The sequence below is a fragment of the Hyperolius riggenbachi genome, chromosome 1 (genome assembly GCF_040937935.1).
Source record: "Hyperolius riggenbachi isolate aHypRig1 chromosome 1, aHypRig1.pri, whole genome shotgun sequence".
NCBI classification, from domain to species: Eukaryota; Metazoa; Chordata; class Amphibia; order Anura; family Hyperoliidae; genus Hyperolius; species Hyperolius riggenbachi.
The window spans coordinates 104,112,568-104,133,561 of NC_090646.1; the positions used below are offsets into that span (position 1 = coordinate 104,112,568).

General features: G+C 40.7%; 1 protein-coding gene across 13 annotated transcripts in view; it reads left to right on the top strand.

Annotated features, from left to right (window-relative positions):
- The window catches only part of PROM1 (prominin 1), a 290,410-nt gene that overhangs the window by 262,323 nt on the left and 7,093 nt on the right, over positions 1–20,994 (top strand). For 8 of the 13 annotated variants that reach the window (XR_011030564.1, XR_011030551.1, XR_011030552.1 and 5 more), the window contains 4 exons: positions 2,941–3,033; positions 6,799–6,914; positions 13,541–13,564; positions 14,014–14,082. Coding sequence is in view for 4 of the 13 variants with exons in the window: in XM_068277815.1 (XP_068133916.1) it covers positions 2,941–3,033; positions 6,799–6,914; positions 13,541–13,564; positions 14,014–14,082 (302 nt within the window). In the remaining 9 variants the exon portion in view is untranslated. Of the gene's footprint in view, positions 1–2,940; positions 3,034–6,798; positions 6,919–13,540; positions 13,565–14,013; positions 14,083–20,994 lie in introns of those variants that run through there. The other 5 variants (XR_011030558.1, XM_068277834.1, XR_011030563.1 and 2 more) reach the window with 3 other exon arrangements.

A 20,994-nucleotide genomic window follows, 5' to 3' on the forward strand; every position in this document is an offset into this window, starting at 1 on the left:
CGAGTTGTGGTAAATCGGATTTCCGCAGAATTCCAATTTCTGACTTCTGATTGGCAATGCAGACATTTCAGTTCCACATAATCCTAAAGACACCTGAGGAAGGGCTCCGCCCGAAACATGTTGTGTGTGTGCCTCTGCATGCTTTAATACAGTTTTTCTGCTGAAAGCCATTTGTGTGCCGTCTCCAATTCTGTGTACTATAATCCTAAAGAGCATCCCTAGTAGACAAAAGGGATCGGTGGCTGCCATACAGATGCTGCATCCTCAGCAGAGGTAGTCATTATTGGCCACCTCTGCCGAGTTTCATCTAGTGTGTGTATGGTGCTTTGGGTTCAGTTTTTTGGTGGAAACCAGCTAATTTACCAGGATACTTTGAGGATGTGGAAGGAAGCCAGAGTACCTAACTGAAACCCACACAAACCAGGGGAAACATTAACATTTCACGCAGATAGCGTTTCAGAACTGCCAGGTGAGAGTGACAGCCTCATAGCCATCAAAACTGAGAGCCCTAACTTCCGTACACCGTGTGCCCTTATACCCTGAGATTAGCTACGGTAGACTTGCTGCGTATACAAGACTGACACAGTTCTTGCCCTTTGGAACATTAACTTCTCTTCTCTGTTTCCCTTTGACCATCTGAGAGCACCATGACTCATGGAGAGGCATGGTAATGGGAGCGTTATATTGTAGGGATGTATTACATAAGCAGAGACTGGGGAAACGGGTTAGCATTGAAGGCAAGTTGAATAAAACTATCTTTAGGGCAATACAAGAGAAAAACCTTTGACATTCTTCAAGGGATCAAAGACGGGAGCAAAACTACAATGTAATGTTTTCAAAGCAGGAGCCTGAATCCATTAAGAGTGTTTGGCAAGACTTGAAAGTTGCTGCTTCCTGATGGTCTCCACCCAAATATACGTTTATAGTGCACACAAGGAGTTTTTTGTGAATGTGGAAGCTGAGTCATAGTTTAGTTACATATTGACTCTAGAAGTCAATCACTAGTGTGTTGTATGAATGAGTCATGGACTTGTGACACACCGTGACACAGAAATATTATATCTTCAATGTATGAGGGGAAGTACCTGACGTTACTATTGATATAGGCCTCAGACAATGAGAAGCATAGGCCACCTTTTTTACTCTTATAGTGTATCCATAAACGCAATTGTCAAGCGTCAATGGAATGTATTCCCTAAATAGCAAATAGTGTACCACACGCTATACAAGAGTGTAACGTGAGTTCCTCAAACTACCGAACACCCATAAAATATACGTGTGCTGTGCATATAGATGTTACCATTATTTAGTGAATACACCCTATTTCTGAATATTTCATTAACTATATGTTTAAAGTGGGACTCTGTTTTCAGTAAAAACTTACTATAACATATATTAGTACTAGTAGCAGTGGCTGGATAGTTCACTAGCTGCAGCTGGATAGCACAGTGAGGAGATCTTGGGCAAGACTCCCTAACTGCTACTGCCTACTGAGTGTTCCCTAGTGGCTGCAGATCTGGCACTTTGAATCCCCTAGGATAAAATCGCAATATACCTGTTCTGTGTCTTGTCTTGTCCTGTCTACTATGGGAATCAAGTTTCATAGTTACATAGTTGTAACTATGTAGGTAGAAAAAAACAAAGTCTTTAAAAGTAATACATTTTTAATGGCTAACTAATAAAGGTAAATTGTGCAAGCTTTCTGGGATGTAGTCCCCTTCTTCAGTAATATTTCCAGATGTTAGCTGAAGTAAAACACTGATGCAGGTAAATGGTAAACACGTAGATGGCAGTAACTAGTAATTGTAGTTGTCAATTTTTTTAATGGGGGGTGGGGGGGGGGGGGGGTAAATGATGTACGGTATGGTGGTCCTATATCGATATAAAAAGTAAAGTAAAGGGACGAACCTAAATCAGGTTTTCATTTCTGTATTTGTTCCTCTTAGGGGATTTTTGACTGTCTCAGTAGTCATTTACAAATATGCTTAGACAAAAGTATGGTGATGATCAAAATTTTAAGCTTTCATCACAACACAAGTTTGAGAATTAGTCTCCCTGTGGGCCACCTGTTCTGGTGTCAAGTGTAAATTTTGACTATTTATCCTCCCTTTGGATTACGATTATTGTGTCTTTGAGACAGGAAGTGAAGGTGAATATTCCAAAAGAGGCACAGAACGCAGTTACAACTTTATACCCTTCCTTGTTTTATGCCAGGCTTAGACATTGTTTCCTTGGTGGTGGTGGGGGGACAGAGGCATGTCATGTACCAGGAAGGGAACATGCCTGTTTCCCTTCTGCCCCATCTACGCCAGCTCGGGTACTCATTAAGAAAGTCTTTCCTCCTAAGTAATACTCTTTATTTATGGAGAAGGTAGTGTCTGCTGCTCAAAGATCTGCAATAAATGCAACTTTATGTATTATTTTTCAAAGTAAGAGCTCCTTTAGAATTTGCAGCTTGTGGGTAGTGACCAAACACTGGCAGCATTTTTTCTTGGCAGGGTTTAGTTGGTCTTTAAAATGACTTTTATAGCAAGATGGAGTAAACAGGCAGCGTTGCAGCCAACATGAGGAAATGAGTGCCTGCTTTATAACTGATTTACATTCTGATTGCAGTTTTGTTTGTATCCCAGCATGCCCTGTTTAAGGGCTTCGTGTTGGCAAGTGTTTATGTAAAGACATTCTGGCATAGGCTGGGATTAGTAAAACGTTTGATCCTGAACGTCTTTACTGGTCGTGATGCTTAATCCTGGCTTGTGTCTGCAGTTTTGTCAAATGTGTAAATTACAGACAGTAGTAGTGTACAATACATTTCCAGTATCGTGGAGGATATGCATTATAACACGATTTTATGATTACACAGCTTGTGTTACTATCAGAAACTTGATGTTCTCTTTCATTATCCATAGTCATCCTTACGTATTCTTTATTTTTTTTTTTCAGATAGCCTTGGATGTTGCCGGATGCAAACCCATTGCAAATGTAGTAGACACCGCTGTGGATGTGTTTTTATGCAGCTACATCATTGATTCAGTGGTAGGAAATGTACTTCCTAAGACTTTTTAAATCACTCAAACCTTATCGCCAGTCTCCCCATTTGTTCAAGGTCTTTATATGTCCCTTAGAATGATCTTCCTAGACTTAGAGAGTCTGAAGCCTTTTTTTTTTACCTTTTTTTATTGTGCCGTTATCTTCAGCATTAACATACAAGCTGATTCGCTGCATCCCCGCGCCAGAACGAGGTAGTTATGCCCCTGAGGTCCCAGGGCAAAATTCTGTAATCCGCTTCCTGGTAGAGGCAGAGCTGTACACAGTAGCTCTGCCTCTTGTCCAGTCAATCTCCGCGTCTCTCCGCCCCTCTTTCACTGAGAGGGGCAGGGAGAGGCGGAGATTGACTGGATAGGAGGCAGAGCTACTGCACACAGCTCTGCTTCCCCCAAGCAACAAAATCTGCGACTTGGAATGTCGTGGAATTTTGCCTCAGGATTTCAGGAGTATAAATACCTCGTTCTGCCACGGGGATACGCAAATCAGTTTGTATATTAATGCTGAAGATAACTGCGCAATAAAAAGCGGTAAAAAAATAGGCTTCAGACTCTCTTAAAGAGAGCCCGAGGTGGGTTCAATGCAAAAAACAAAAAATGCAAAAAAGTAGGCTACCTGATGGGGCTGAGCGGATCAGGTAGACCCAAAACCGCCGCTCCCTGCCGCTACTGTTGGCCGCAATGGCCCACTTTCACTTTTGTGACCTTTGGGTCACGTAGCTGCACTGAGAGACGGTGTGTCTCTCATAGCATGCAGGGGCGTGGCCAAGGAGAGAGAGCTGCCCAATGGCAGTTCAAGAAACTCTGCAGGAACGCCCCTGACAGGCGTTTTGAACAGGAAATGCATCTCCCCTGTGTTTACCTCCGAGTAAGCAACAAATCTTGTCTATGAACTCTATAGCTATAGCGTGGTGATGAGGGGGCAGAGAGCTGCGGTTGGGGGACACAGAGCCATGTCATTAGGCAGAGGACATGGCTCTGTGTCCCATCTGCCCCCCCTCCCTCCCCCCCGAAGATCTACCTCGGATTCTCTTAAAACTTGTTTTCCATATGGTATCTCTGCTCTTCACATTCTTACCTTACCTGGAAATACATTTTCAATAACTTGTAAGTAGAATAATATGAGGTACATAAGGTAAGGAAAAGTACTGTAACATCAAAGTTTAGTTAGACAGGGTCAACTTATTTCACTTGATCAGAAAAATTCAGTTTCAGACCCCAACAAGCAAAAATTAGTAATTCCAAATTTGCATCAGTCTGATTTACTGTACTTTTTACTACATTATTTTTTTTTATTTTTATTTTTTAAATTCTAATGACTCTACTCCGTAAAGCGGAACTGAAAGGTTAAAAAAACAAAGTGTTTCACTTACCTGGGGCTTCTGCCAGCCCCTTACAGCCTTCCAGTCCCACACCGGTCCTCCACGATCCTCCATTCTCCCTCCGCTAGCTACTTTCGGTTCGGTCGAATCAGCAACTGCACCTGCGCGCCCCGGGCCACGCATATCTATCTTTGCATTCCCGCCCGCAATAGCATCCTGCGCTATTAGCTCATGACGCTATTGTGGTCTGGAACATGAAGAAAGATACGTGTGGCTGTTGCCGTTGACTTACAAGTCGACGGTATGACCGAATTGAAAGTAGCTGGTGGCAGGAGAACAGAGGATCGTGGAGAACTGGCGTGTAACAGGTAAGCTGCAAGGCGTTGGCTGAAGCCCCAGGTAAGTGAAACACTTTGTTTTTTTTTACCTTCAAGTTCCACTTTAAAGCCTTTTTTTTAGTGTTTGCATTATCCACTTATTTCATTTTTAATTGTTCATGACTGATGTCCTTTAACTGTGGCCACAAGATAGTAGGAGCCCACCATGCCTGTGTAAGTTAGACAATTACCTACTAGAAAAAGACTGAGCTGCTCAATACAAAAAAAAAGTACAAATATGCTTCCCTTTGTTAGTAGTCAATAAAGGGACACGTATTTGTACTTTTTCAAAACTGTTTTGAGTGGCACAGTGTTTTTCTATTGGTTAAATGTCTTACCCCATACTGTTAGCGTCGTCCCCGTCCCCCCATCCTCATCCCCCCGGCTCTCAGAATGTTTATCCTGCCAGATAGTAGTAAAAATGTTTCTGTACTGTGTTAGCCAAACAAATTATGTAGGTAGAAAAAAACAGTCTTGTAATAGTAATAACTGTTAATAGCTAACTGATAAAGTTAAATGATGCAAGCTTTCTGGGATCTAGTTTAGGGGGACTAGATCCCAGAAAGCTTGCATCGTTTAACTTTATCAGTTAGCCATTAAAAGGTATTATTTTTACAAGACTATGTTTTTGTGGTTGTTTTTTTTCTACCACTACATAAACGTTTATGGCTGTACTTTGCTTATCAGTGATGTTTACTATATTCCTGACAAGGTAGCAAGACAGCAGCTGCCTAAAACTTAACTCTTTCAGGCAGCAAAATAAAACCAGCAAAATAACCTGATTATCAATGTGTTTTGTACTGTACATACACATGTTTATCTCATCATGCCACATGTTGCCTCGGGTACACTTTAATTTTAAGACTAGAGTGCAGTGTAGCAATGGCTGCAAAGCACGTTGTGAATTTCCAGACTTGTTCAATTTTCGGCTTTTATGTATGCAAAAATACGTTCTGTTGTATTTCTCCAAAAATATGAGGCAGGTTTGCTTTAAGGTAGCCACTAATGGTCCAATTTCAAGCGAAAAATCAGTCGAGCAATCAGAAATTCTGATCGGAAATGATATATTGTAATAAATCGTTCACTACACCATCAACGAACCAATCTTTGCTTCCTATCTATCACAACCAAAAAGAAAATCCAAATTTTGGTTCGACGAAAATTCATTCGGACGACATTTTTTTCACTCGTTCATAATCAATTGTGTCCACCAATGGAGATTATTTACAACCAATCCGATCAGAATGTCTGATCGCTCTAACGATTTTTCGCTAGAAATTGGACCGTTAGTGGCCACCTTCAGATGAGTGTTTTGGTTCAGATACACAAATATTTTGTGCTTCTGGTCTAGAAGAACATTTAATTTGTGAAATTACAGCGTTCACAGCAATGGAGACTCACAAAAAAAAAATGATCAAAGGTTATAGATCTAAAAGGCACTGTTATTAGCAAGCATGGCAAAGTTTTTAATAGCTCAGTCCTTCTGTAAGATGGTAATAAGCTTCAATCCTTTCACTCCAACTGAAACATGTCTGACATCAACTCCGTTTATAATTAGAAACTTTGAACTTCCTCAAATAGTAAAGTAAGAAGACTCAAGTGCTGTACCTATTTAGTTCGCAGGCCTCCTCGCTATATAAGTCCAAAGAATCGCACACAGCATTCACCTGTTTTGGGGGTGCTGGACCAAGCAGCTGAAGTAATCCAAAGTGACAAAGGGAAGTCCACACAGCACACTCTTAAAGAACTTGCATGTATTGTTCCATCACCATACACATCCGACCATATTGCCAACGATCATTTTGGGGCCACGGAAGGTCCCCTTTGTCAAGGCACAGTACAGATGTTTGCCTTGACAAAGGGGACCTTGCACGGCCCCGAAATGATCATTGGCAATACGGTCAGATGTGTATAGTGATGGAACAATAAATGCAAGTTCCTTAAGAGTGTGGTGTGGGGATCTCCCTTTGTTCCTCGCTGTATAATTCATGTGTTGTGTTTGCATACAGGTTCACAACTCAACATTCTCATATAAAGCGCTGTATTTTCTCCCTACAGAATTCTTTCTGGTTTGGGCTGGGAGGCTCCACAATATTCTTAATCCCTGCCATAATTTTTGCCGTCAAGCTAGCAAAGTACTATCGCAGAATGGAAACGGAAGACGTCTACGATGAGTAAGTTCAAATATCACACTTTTGTTTTGTGTATTGGCATCAAAGGACACAAACTGTAATTTTCTACTGCGATTACTGAAGCTAGATGGCAGCTGCATCTCACTGCCGAAAGATTTTATATCAAAAGCACTCTGAAGCTGTCCAAGTTAGGACTAAGCAAGCATGAATTTTTATCCCTATCCTTTGGTAATGAAAGAGCTATTCATCTCTTCAACAAATTTAGTTCACCTGATTGTTCCTCATAGCCAAACATTCTTGATTCACTGATGTACAGATGTGTACTGGTGTTGGGTATGGTACTTACGGAGTTTATTGGTTATAAGGGTTATTTTGGATATAAGGCATGAATTTGAATGCCAATTTCAAGGTGTTATAGGACTAAAATGCCAATTCTCAAGATTTTGGTCCCTGATGGACAAAAATTTGGAATGAGGGTTAGGAAAAAGAAAGGTGGATATTGTTTTAGATCCATAATTAAGGTTAGGCAGCTTGAGGATATAGAACGGACTGGTAAGTTCTATAGGTTAGACTTTAGGAAGGCTTTAGGTTAGTTTTAATAAGTTTATGCTTTAAGAATACGCATGGAGGTGAAGACTATATGTTAGGAAGAGGTTAAGATGAAGGTGGGATGGGGAGAGCTTAGACTTAGACATGAGGAAGGAATTAATGATTAAGAGAAAACACAAGTTAGGCTTTGGGAGGGATTTCATTACAGGAATCTACTACAGGTCGGCACATCATGGGAAGAAACGTCTAAAGCCTCTTCAAAAATAGTTTATTGCATAGCCAGACCAATGCCCCGGCGCCTAAACAATCTGAGTCAAAATCAAGCATACCCTTCATATAGAACTAGCCAAGTGATGGCACCTAAGCCTTAGGGTGAGCCCGTCTTTTGAGGAAATTTTTGGGCAATTTTACCACATCTGAATAGCATGAGAGCACTTCTTAGAGTATCTGTGTATATATTAGACTGAAATTCATGGAAAGTGTTTAAAAGTCTGTCTCAATGGCTTTCCAACAAAATATTATGTAGTGAAAAAATGAAACAGATTGATGACTACTCCAATAGATTACTTAGGAGTAAACTCATCATACCACCTACATGTTGGTGAAATATTCAGAAATTGTCCATCAGATTGCTATGTGAGCGATCAGCAATGCAAACATATGATCTCATTCCACTCCAAACAGCCGATCACATTGGGGAATGATCACCACAGTGTGTATTTGTAATGTGCTAAATGTGATCATCGAATGTAACACTTCTTTGCCGCATTTGACAGTGTTTTGTCATATGTCTAAAATAGTAAAAAAAAAGAATGGCATTAAAGAGACACTGAAGCGGAAAAAAAATATATGATATAATGAATTGGCTGTGTACTGTGAATAATTTCTAGAAGATTAGCAGCAAAGAAAATAGTCTCATACTTTTATTTTCAGGTATATAGTGTTTTTTCTAACATTGCATTATTCTATAATATGTGCAGATTACACAACACTCAGCATTCAAAATGATTCTTTCAGAGCAGTCTGTGAAGTAATGACCTCTCCTCTAGCAGAGAAAAAGTATACAGTTCACTTACAGTTGAGATAATAAAAGTCAGATAACAGCCCTCTCCAAGACTAAAGGTGGCCATACACTGGCCCGATTCGCCGCCGTTTCGACAGCAGATTCGATCACTGGGATCGAATCTGCTGCCAATCGTTCGCGCTACACGCCGAATTACGATCCTTTTCGTCCGATCCCGTCGATCGCTTCGTGCGGAAAATTAGCGTCGATCGCCCGCGGGTAGGGAGCACGTCGCTAGCGGCGTTCGAGTACCTGACGACCGACGCAATAGAGCCGCATACATTACCTGCTCCGCCGGCACGACTACCCCCGGTCACCGCTGCTCCGTGTCCGCGCTGGTCTCCGGCATGCTTCAGTTCCTCCTGTCCGGCAGGAACTTTAAACAGTAGAGGGCGCTCTACTGTTTAAACTTCCTGCCGGGCAGGAAGAAGTAAAGCATGCCGGGGCCGGAGACCAGAGCGGAGACAGAGCAGCGGTGACCGGGGGACTGGAGTCGCGCCGGCGGAGCAGGTAATGCGGGCGGGCGGGAGCGGCGGCAGCACCACCACCACCACAACAGATTGTGAACGGTTTCAGGCTGAAATCGGTTCACAATCTGTTTGCAGTAAAGGTAGCCATACGATCCCTCTCTGATCAGATTCGATCAGATAGGGATCTGTCAGTTGGTCGAATCTGATGGCAAATCGACCAGTGTATGGCTACCTTAACTTAGTCGGAGAGCTTAATGGCTTGTTTGCATAGAGATAACAACTGGAGTTTCTCAACTCTTCCTGTACTGGAAACAATTAGACTGATGTATCTGATCTTAATGTTTTATTTCTTAGCTGTACTACACATACGAATCATAATATCATCATTTTTTTTTCGCTTCAGTGTCTCTTTAAACTGGCAAAAATAGCAAACAAATGCCAAAAGTGTTGATATTCTACAGAAGGAAGTACAAAGTAAAAAGATGTTGTGTTGCTTTATAAATATATATTATTATAATTATTGATTTATAAAGAGCCATATCTATTCCATAGCGCTGTACAAAGTAAGAAACAAACATGGGCTACAAAATAACACAGACAATCGTATACACTAATAAACAAAATACAGAGTTGGTACAAAATACAGAATTAGTAGTTGGCAATAACAGTGATAAAATGAATATGAATAAATGTGTAACAAAATCCAAGACACAAAAGGGTGAGATATATTGTATATACTATATTTATATGACAGCGCCATTCCAACAATAAGATGGTGAAAGATGAGTGTGGTTATAAGTTGCCCTACTACTATTTTGACACTGCTTTACAAATAGGAGAAAGTGGGAAATAATGAGAAAATAGGGATAATACAGTAAAGGCTCATACATACCTACCAACAATCTGTCCAACTATCTTCCAAACTTGTCTGTTGGAAGATAAAGTTGGGTGTATACAGCTGACAAACAACCAGATGACCAACTGATAACAGTTATTTGCCAGATCCAAATGGTGGATCAATCGGACCAACTAACAGGCAGGTTGGAACGTGTGCACTAGTCTTTTGAACAAGTTTGTCATTTAGCTTGCACACATCATATTAAGTGAGTTGGTTGTATAGTTGGTTGGTCTGTGTACGCACTTGTCAGGTAAACAACTTGTTGAGTGGTTGGTCATGTTGTGTGGTTGGTTGTGCATTAAATTGGACATGCGTATGAGCCTAAAAGAAGTACACATTATTGTTTTTAAATAAACCCCTTTTGGTGGTCGGCCGTTTTGGTCATGTTTGAATGATTCGTTGTGAACATCTTTCTTGTATTGCATCTGCTGTACTGAGACATCCACATCCCTGTGTTCCACCCATCTATCATGTCTCCCTGCTGGGAACTCCCTTAATTGCACACTGCACGCGATTCCGATTCAGATTCCGCTTTTTAATCAGTTTTTTACATCAGATTCAGATTCAGATTTGCAGTTTGCTCCCTGCACACTGCAAATCGGAATCTGAATCGGATGTAAAAACAGATTAAAAAGCGGAATCTGAATCGGAATTGCTTGCAGAGTGCAAGAGGCCATCTGTTTTTACTTCAGATTCAGATTCAGATTTGCAGTTTGCTCCCTGCACACTGCAAATCGGAATCTGAATCTGATGTAAAAACTGATTAAAAAGCGGAATCTGAATCGGAATCGCGTGCAGTGTGCAAGAGGCCTAAGTCTGCATAGGTTGGTGGCTACTGGCTAATAAATTAGTCATGTCTGCTCCCTAGTAAATATGGTGTCATATTTATTGGTGGCCTTGGAAAGGTTCATTTAATTTGTGTCTTGAAGTAAGGAGAATATTTCCCCTTTCTACAGTAGTAGGTACTGCAGCCAGCTGATTCATAGTAGGGCAGTCAGTGTAGAGTTTAGGAAGTGGACATTTGTGGACTACAGCAAAACAAAAGAATGTTGTTTTTAAGGCTTTAGCAAAAACAGATCAGTATTTTTCATCAGGGAAAGAAATTTGCTGATCTCTGTTTCCTAGAGCCCCCCCACCCCCACCCCCAGTGTCCAGGCTATTTTGTGCAAAGTAGGGCTCTGCAGCTTTAGTGGCTTGCTGCAGAGTCACAGATTCATGCACGCAAATGAATCCACCCCTTTTCTGCCCACAAACAGGGCTTTCTGTTGGTGGGCTTTGATCGCTGCTGCAGGCAGTTTTTTTTTTTTTTTAAATATTATTTTCTTCTTAATAAAATGTACCATTTTTTATTTATTTTTTTACCCAGCCCTCCCTCCCCCAGCCAGCCAATGACAGTGATCGGCTATCATAGCCTATGAGAGCCAATCGCTCCTGAGCCTCCAGAAGGGACAGCCGATCCCCAGCAAATCACGCCCCTAGGACTTTATGCCACTTGGCGTTACGAGATCCTGGCAGAGCTGCCACGTTCACACCAATCAGCGTGATGCGGTCATAAGGCAGTTAATCTGTTTTCAGTTAGTTGTTAATTTTAGTTGAGACTTTGAACTCATACAAGGTGACATTGGGTTTGACTCACAAATCTTTTGTCTTGAATTATCTCACCTTAGTTATTTTTCACCACCATTATAAGAAAAGCTGATTTATAAGATAATCAGACAAGGGCAGATAAATCACAAGCAGTAAAATTGGCATACTCAGGAAATGCATGACAATTTTTCCAGAACTTATTAGTGGCAATTACCTAGTATACGTTGAACAATTAGTGCAACCCGTGTTATCCGGTTAATGCACGTTGCGTAAATAGCATAACACATGTTATGTTACATTGCACAATGCACGCTACAGAATTGACATAAGTACTGATAACATTGACTTGTGCTGCCTGCGCATGCCGATTTTACAACTGGTTAATTTGTCAACCCCGAGGAGAGATAAATCTTGGGTTGAGTCAGAGTAGTGAAGTCAGACAGATGAGGAGAGATAAATGTTAATATGCAAGGTGATATAATTCATGGGATAAGTTTTATAAACCAATGTTAAGCAAAACAAAAGTTTGTCTACTGAAAATAGGACATTAATCCATGCCATGCACTGATGAAGATCAACCAATCTGAAACAGTCTGTATGCATGTTGGATAATTGTGGCTCTGTACAATTAACAAGCTGACACATCATTGAATCCCAGCGGTTCTGGAGGTGTGTTTAGCTTACAGGGACAACAAAGAATGATTTGCGTATTCAGCAGTGATGCATTGTGGGAGACATCATATGCTCACTCCAACCAGAAATTATCCCAAATACCTTCTGTTTTAAAGAGACTCTGTAACAAAATGTTCATCCTTATTTCTTCTATCCTATACGTTCCTTTGCCTGTTCTAATGTGATCTGGCTTACTGCAGCCTTTCCTACTTGCACAGTGGCTGTGTTATCTCTGTTATATGATCTAATCTTCACTCCTCTGTCGGGCTCAGGCAGTCTGGCTGGAATGTGCTGTGCTGCTTGAGATTGGATAGAAGCTATACACACCCTCTCCAGGCCCCCTGCAAGCTCTGTGTGACTCACACACTCTGCTTACTTGAGCCTATCACAAGCTTTTAGCAACCATGTCTTTTGTTTGTAAACACTGACTAAAACTGGCAATTACAATCAAGGTTTGCAGCAGAGAGTGGCAGAATCAGCACAGAGGGGCCCAGGAGAACATAATGAATAGAATGGTATGCTTTTTATTGTATTGTATTGTAAGCATTTTACAATCAAGGTTTGCAGCAGAGAGTGGCAGAATCAGCACAGAGGGGCCCAGGAGAACATAATGAATAGAATGGTATGCTTTTTATTGTATTGTATTGTAAGGATTTTACAGTACAGATTCTCTTTAAGAAGGCAAACTTTTGTTTTGCTTAACATTTTAGTAAGAGGGCTTTTTTTTAGTCCTGTGTTTCTCTTCTCTCACCTACAGTACTTTATCACTCCTAGGAGTTCTGGTTCACCATGAGCTTCCTGGGTAGTCTGTAACCCAATGCTATTAGGTTATTGAATGTTCCTCTCATATGTCTGTAGTTAGCGAGGTTCTACTGGGGTACACATTTGCGATTTTAATGGGAGTTGTTTTTTTTTATATACGTTTGTTTTTTATTATCAAGTTCTCACTGACAAATACAGTATATTCCTTAGCAGAATCAAAGTATTGCTATAAATGCTCCATTGGTGATATCACGCAATGCTAACTAGTTTCTCTTCTCTCACCTACAGTACTTCTGTTTCAGGGACTTGGCATTTCACTTTATGATAACTGTTTTTACCATTGAACTCCCAGCCATGCTTATTTCTTGCGTTCAGATTCATTCTTAGAGAACCTTTCCCTTCCTATGTTATCCATAATTCCTGATCTTTGCTTTCATCCAAACAAGACATTCATACCATGAGCATTGCTGGTGCTATGGAATCTTCCTGCTTTGTTTCCAAAGATGTCCTTGGCACTTGGGATGCTTGAAATATTCCTCAACCATACAATAAGGGTTATATCTAACCCCCTAAAGAGCACAAACATGATTTTTGTACACAAAATTTAATTACTAGGATTTATTTACTATAATTTTTAAGTAATCTTCCCTCTTTTTATATCTTTTAGTGTTGAAACTGTTCCCATGAAAAAGTAAGCTTTTTTTTTTTTTGCTACTTTTTATGTCTTTTTAAGTTTATTTTTTATAACTTTAACAGAGCGGCTATTTGTCTTTTGTACTATTTTTAATGTGTTGGTCTGTGCTTTTACGTGTAAAATATATTACCGGGCGCACTGCTTTTCCAACAGAATGCACAATAGAAAACTGTGGTTCATTTATTTTGTTGTTTTAACAAAGTTATTATTATTTATTTTTTACAATCTTGAAAGCACTTATTGCATGGACATTTTTTTTATCTTTTATTGTAACATGTAATTCATGAGCAAAAATATATCATGTCAGTTGTTTTTTTTTTCTTTTTTTTTTTTTTTTCTTTTTTAGCAACTTAGATTTGGTTTTCTCCCACTTTTTAATTGTTTTGAGGTTTTTACATGTCACATTTTATTGTATTTATTTTATTCACGCAATTGTTTTATTACAGTATGGAAAATGGTAATAATGGTTATCATAATGAGTATTTGTATGGTATACGCAATCCTATAATGACAAGGTAAAATGTATGTTGAAGTGCATGAGTGCATGTTTTTCTGACCTCATGAGTTATTTAAAGCATCATGCTTTTTATTTTTATTTGCATGATATTGCTGTGCTGCACTAGAATTTCTGTAGACGTAATTTATACTCGCATGCAAAATATATATTTATAGCAACTTTCTAGAAAAGGCTTCAGTCCGACTTAAAAGGTATATTGGGCTAAATTAACAGAGGCATCTCCAAAGCTCTCTAAGCATCTCCATTGCAGTGCACATGCCAGAAACAATCCTCCAAAACAAACAAAAAATAAAAAAAATTGGAACTGCATTTTTTTTTAAAACCTAGGCCCTCATCCAAGTAGGTGTTATCCATCAAAAGGTGTGTATGCACCTTAATACGACTCAAGCGACAGTGGCCACTTAATAGCAGACAGTATTTTTTGTTTTAATCAATCCAGTCCAGTTGTGTTGGGTCATTTCTGGAACTGCCTTAGTAAATGAGGCCCATTGTATTACTTGTAGGTAATATGAGGTTTATTTTTACCACTCAAGGGTTCAGATCATACAAATTCTCTATTACTCAGCTGAATGGTTTCGCAAAAGGAGGCTAATTTGAAGGGTAACTTAATATTCATGGTGAACACTAAACTCTCCCAATACTAATGCCTAACCATAACCCCTCCATGGTTAACCCTAACCACCACCCTCCCCATCCCCCATGGCTAACCATAACTACCACACACACGGCTAACCTTAAAGGGAACCTAAACTGAGAGGGATATGGATGTTTCCTTTTAAACAATACCAGTTGCCTGGCTGTCCTGTTGATCTCTTTGGCTGCAGTAGTGGCTGAATCACACACCTGAAACAAGCTTGCAGCTAATCCAGTCTGACTTCAGTCAGAGCACCTGGTCTGCATGCTTGTTCAGGGGCTGTGGCTGAAAGTATTAGAGACACAGGATCAGCAGGAGAGTCAGGCAACTGGTATTATTTTAAAAGGAAAAGTCCATATCCTTCTCAGTTTAGGTTCCCTTTAATGGTACACACCATACAATTTACTGGCAGATTTACCCGCCAGATCGATTATTTCCAACATGTCCAATCTAAATTTCGATCGATTTTTTGATTTGCCGATCTTTTTTTAATTATTTTTTTCATCATTTTCTTTTTGATCAATTTTTATTCAGTTCTATGAAAATCAATCAAAAACACTTTCAAAAAACAACTAAAAAAAATTGGAAAATTGAAAAATCAATCGAAATTGAGAACGGACATGTTGGAAATAATCGATCTGGCAGGTAAATCTGCCAGGAAATCGTATGGTGTGTACCTAGCATAAGATTGGCTGCTGCCAATTTGCGCAAACAGAAATGCAAAACCGCTATTTTTTTGTGTGCAGCCACAGGCGCCCATTCAAATGCCTTTAATGGGTCTAAATTTTGGGTCCCGTGGCACCCAATAAAAGGGCTACAAATAGCAGGTGCAAGAAACTTCAAAGGGGGGGTGGGGAGGAGAGAGTATACATTTTAATTAAATATATCAAGTTTAAATCCCAACGTACTTTGAAAACGTCAGGTGCCCGTGTCCCTAAGCAGAAGATCCATGCCGCTTTACACACAAGCAATTTATGGTAAATGTCCCCTCTACGTATCAGAAGATTTATTCTCCCAATATCTTTACATGAAAAAAATCGCAAATCCCTGATATTCAAGTGAAAATAAAAAAAGGATCTGTTTCAATTGCCCATGCTGACTGCCTTGGAGAAAAAGTATTTTCTAGCACCATGCTTGTGGTGTGAGCGGTGTCAAATGATTGCCTTGAACTGTGTATCCTGAACAAGGGATTTGTGCCATAGACAGTGGCATCCGCTGTTATTGTGCATGGCATAAATCCAGCATAGTATGGATATTGTTGGTAGATGAGGTGCTCAATACCAACCTTTAATTCTCCATGGAGTGCTCTAAGCCCAAAAAAAAGGACATCGGACATCTTGATAAAAAGAGAGTAGCTGGCTGGGCACATCCAAATAAAACGCCCATTTATTGCAAAAAAACATACAGGTATTTACAGCAGAGACTGCATATGGAAAGAGGGTGCACATAGAAAAAGGGAGTCTTGCCCGGGGTCTCCTGCTGAATGGGTGCTGGCTTGCTCAGCGGGAGGAGACAGGGTTCGAACCCTGGTCTCCTGTATCAGAGGCAGAGCCCTTGACCATTACACTATGCAGCCACTAAGGCCAGGTAATCTCACACTTCCAGGTAAGCGGTGATTTACAGCCGATTGGGTGTCCTAGAGAGTGGAGGCAGGTCCCATACTGTGGAGGGAAGATCCACCCCACACTTGCCTAGTTCTCCTTCAGGTCCACCTGTTTTTTGATTGGTGAGTAGGATAGGAGGGTAGGTATTTAAGGAGCTAGGAACTCAGAAGGCATTATGCCACTGCACTTGACAAAGAGCGGGAGACCACTCGAAACGGCGACTGTCCGTTGTGTTTTACTGCCCGGCTGCAATGTAGACACACTCACTTCCAAGTGTGCCCTACGGCGCTGTGAGAATCTGAGAGCTACTTATACCTGAGGGCTATACATACACCTGATACCTACACTGGGTGATGGCTGTATATTGATTGTCTTTGTGAATTAAACAGAAAATTGAAAATCTTCACTGCTGGTCGACTACTTCATTGGAATTCATCAATGAAGAATCCAGCAGTGTCACATCCTTGTAAGGAATTTAGTAGTTGATGGGAACAGATATTCTGAATTGAGAATGTCTCTGCTGAAGGTGTAAAGAGACTGGTAGTGGCTGGATAGTGTAATGGTGAAGGGCTCTACTTCTAACACAGGAAACCAGGGTTTGCATCTCCTGTTCAGTAAACCAGAACCCATACAGTAAGGAGTCTTTGGGCTAGACTCCCTAAGGGCCGGTTCACCTTGTTATAAAAACATATCCGTCACTCCGTTTTGGGGCCCGGACCAAAACCGGAGCCACGGATACCAATGTTAAAAATAGCTTCCCTCTTCAAAAATTGAAAAACTGAATGCAGGGTCCAGATTTGTCGGGACTTCAAGGACACTGGATACACACAGGGGTAGGGCAAGGCAATAGGAAAACGGATCTCCCTCTTCGCTGCAAACATGCAGCACAGATCCGTTTTTTGCCATGCACGTTCTGGTTTTTGAAAACCGAAACCCGGACCTGTGTATTGCGTTCTGTAACTGCATGTAGTGTGGACCGAGCCTTACACTGGTACTGCCTGCTGAGTACGCCCTAGTGGCTGCAGCTCAAGCGCTTTGAGACCGCCAGAAGAAAAGCGCAATATAAATGTTATTTGTCTTGACTCGGTAGGTTGTCCTGCCCAGTAACGTATTACACAATCATACCGTATTGCTGCTGAACTGCAATGAGTCCATTGATGTCACCGCTAAATTTATATTTGATGTGTCCCTGAGGCAGCCTGTAGATGTGATTTATTACTGATAAACTACTTTTAAGTAGGACTGATGCTGACGCTTCAGAGCATGACTTCTATGTAGAGATTTATGAAAAATGTGGATTATTAATGCTGCCAAACATTTTTTTTTTAATAAGCCTGTGCTTCTGCTTGTAGGATTGAATAATATACTGTAGGTGCAACAAAGCAGTGATGCAGATCTGCTCATCTACGCATTTATTTTATGATCCATAATCATACTTAATATCAACAGCTGCAAAATTCTAGCATCAAAATACTGTATTTATAACAAACCATAAACAACTCAGCTCAAGTATTTTAGTTTTATCGCCTCATGTTTTCAGATATAAACAAGGATTTACAGAATAGTTACAAACATTCCATTACATGTTGAAGATAACCTGAAGCGAAGTCCTGATCCTAAACAGAACTTTCCTGGAGTCTCATTATCTTATTTTGGGTGTAAAAGTGGTAAATATCAGTTTTATGTCCAAATCATGCTTTAGGGGAAGCTTAAAGGGATCTGAGCAGCTCCTGCTTTCAAATAGCTGAAAGGGCTGCCATGTTTAAGAAGCTACTCTCCCTGCTCCCTTTTCACTGAAGTTATCCAGCCTTGGTGTAAAGTTCAACAAGTCACTTATCTTATCTCTTTGAAGTACAGTCCTTCCCCTCCCCCACCTCCCTAATGCTTAATGGATTTGTTTGAACTTTAGCTTGTGGTCAATTAAGCCAATTAGAGTCCTTATCAGCCTTCCATTGCCTGTTGCTTGTGACAGACCTCAGGGCAGGAGAAAGAGGATTGCTGCCTGTAATTTTAACCCTTAAATGTAAAAAAATGAAAGTTTTTTTTTAATAATGAACAATATTTTAGCATCCATATTTAATTTGCTATCAAGCTGACCTGGGAGTTAAAAATGATGCTTGGTTCACTTTAAGTGACATGATGAGATAGACATGTGAGTGCACAGTGCCAAGCACACAAATAAATATGCTGTGTTGCTTTTCTTCTTTCTCTGCCTGAAAGAGTTAATATTCAGCTGTGCAACTGACAGTTTTTTTCTGCAGTCAAGACGCAATCACACTAAAGCATCTCTCACTGATAAGGAATTACAGCCATAAAACACTTTCCTGGCAGAGAATCGAGCTTCTGAGTGCTGGGTATAAATGAAAAAAAGGTCAATAGTTCATATATTTTAGCACACTCAGACACAAGACAGACTGTTTCATGGAGCTGAGACAAAATCATCTACTTTCCTAAGTTTTTCAACATAACATACAGGTAAATTCTCAGTAGGATTGGTGCTATGTGTTCACATGTTTATCTCATCATGCTACATGGCAATTCAGGTATCCTTTGAGTCTGAAATCGGGACAAACAGAAAACCGTGAGTTAAATGTGTCACACTGTGATAGGTGCTAGAAAATGAAACCTGGCGGGGGTGCCTTTTTTCTGTTGTAGATAGAGTAAGGCCTCTTGCACACTGCACGCGATTCCGATTCCGATTCCGCTTTTTAATCAGTTTTTACATCCGATTCAGATTCTGATTTGCAGTTTGCTCCCTGCACACTGCAAATCGGAATCTGAATCGGATGTAAAAACTGATTAAAAAGCGGAATCTGAATCTGAATCGCGTGCAGTGTGCAAGAGGCCTAAGGCAGGTTTCACACTTGTCCAGGCATGCAATTTTTTACGGGCACTATGCGCATTCATCTGAGTTCAACATGCACGTTTTGCCACAAAGATGCAAGATGTACGTTTTTTTCACGCAGAAAGAAATGCAAATTTTATTTTGTGAAGTGTGACCCAGCTATGCAAATCTCCATTGATTTTCAGTGTATTTGCTGTCATTGCCTTTTTGGAATTTGGATGCAATTTTTGATAACCCTACTTAACAACTCGGCAGTGGACCAGTGAAATGCAGTAATACGCGATGACTTTTTTAAAATTATTATTATTCATTGCCAAGCTGGATGAAGTTGCATAAAATTTTTAACTAGAAATGATTAGCAACCATCCCTAGTCCTCACAATAGCATCTCCTGTACGGCCCACATATGTAAATTAGCATGCCCATGGGCCAGTCATGTCAAAGAACTATAGTCAAAACCCACCCTGACTTGCATAATATTTAGGGCATTCAGCGTGAATGCAGCTTCAGCCTCAGTAAGACAGAGTGCATTGCTCTGAGGAACTGGCTGATGTACATTCCTGTGTAGAATAACACTTTGGGCTAGTTCAAACTGGGCGCTTTATTTTCAGCGCTTTGCTGATCGCGCTGCTACTAATGTATCCCTATGGATACATTCACATTGCGGCCTTTGCGATTTCGATCAATCGCAAACATGCTGCATGCAGCGTCTTTGGGTGGATTGCACTGGGATTCTCGTTCTATACACGGGAATCACAATTTTGCAGCCAAATCGTGATTGCGGACCCAAATGTGATCGTCGGGAAGCGGCGGGCAAGCGCTCAATGTGAACCAGCCCTTATCTTACTGACTGTGAAAGTGTATGCAGCGGGAACAATACTAGGAAAATGTGGCATCCAAATCACTGCTCTTAGTCCCCTCTATGACATTTGTATTTTAGGGCCTGTTCCCACTACACGCAGATTGGATGCAGAATGGATGCAGAAAAACGGACTCCAATGAATGTCTTTGGGCCTGTTTCCACTAAACGTGATTTTCCTGATGCAGATTTTTCCCATGGGCATTCATTACAATCAGTTTTTCTGCATGCATTCTGCATCCAATCTGCATGTAGTGGAAACAGGCCCTTAGGTAGTACTCTTGCACAGTGAGAGGGGGACATCTGCAGTCATTGTCCATTATATTATTGCTGCTTCCTACAGGTAGTCAGACTCCTGGGCTATTTATTGTTTGGTCTAAGAGGTAATCATTTGGAATTACTGTATGTTCATTTTATAGGACAGTTACAACTCATGAGGGCACCAACCTGGTTTCTCTTCTGACCGCTATTTCCTAGTGCCGTGGAATCTAGCATATAACCATCAGGGCTCACAGTTCTGGTCTCCCAACACTCCAGACTAAGTTAGCTAAGATCTTGATAAAGTCACGTACTGAGGACAGGGGTATTTTAAGAGGACCTAAACCCTTTCACAGTAGAGAAGGAAAACACAGAGAAATCCCCGCTGTTTGCATTTACAGATAACAGCCTGTCTAATTCTCCCTTATCTGCTAGTAAGGAGCCACTGTAATTTGAGCTGTCATCTCTGTCTGAACTGTGCCGCGGCGTGCCATTCAGACAGGCTATATGTAAATACAAGAGTTTAACCCTGTAGGTGCGCTCAGCAAACCAGGAAGTAACTACACTGCAGCATGTCTGAGGAGCTCTATAATTTGTAACAAGGAAATGTTTTTCTGCAAAGGTTATTATGCAGTTGCTTGTGTTTTATAGCAGAGAGGAAGTCCTGGGTTTAGGTTCACTTTAAGGAGGTACCATAACTAGAGTAAATAA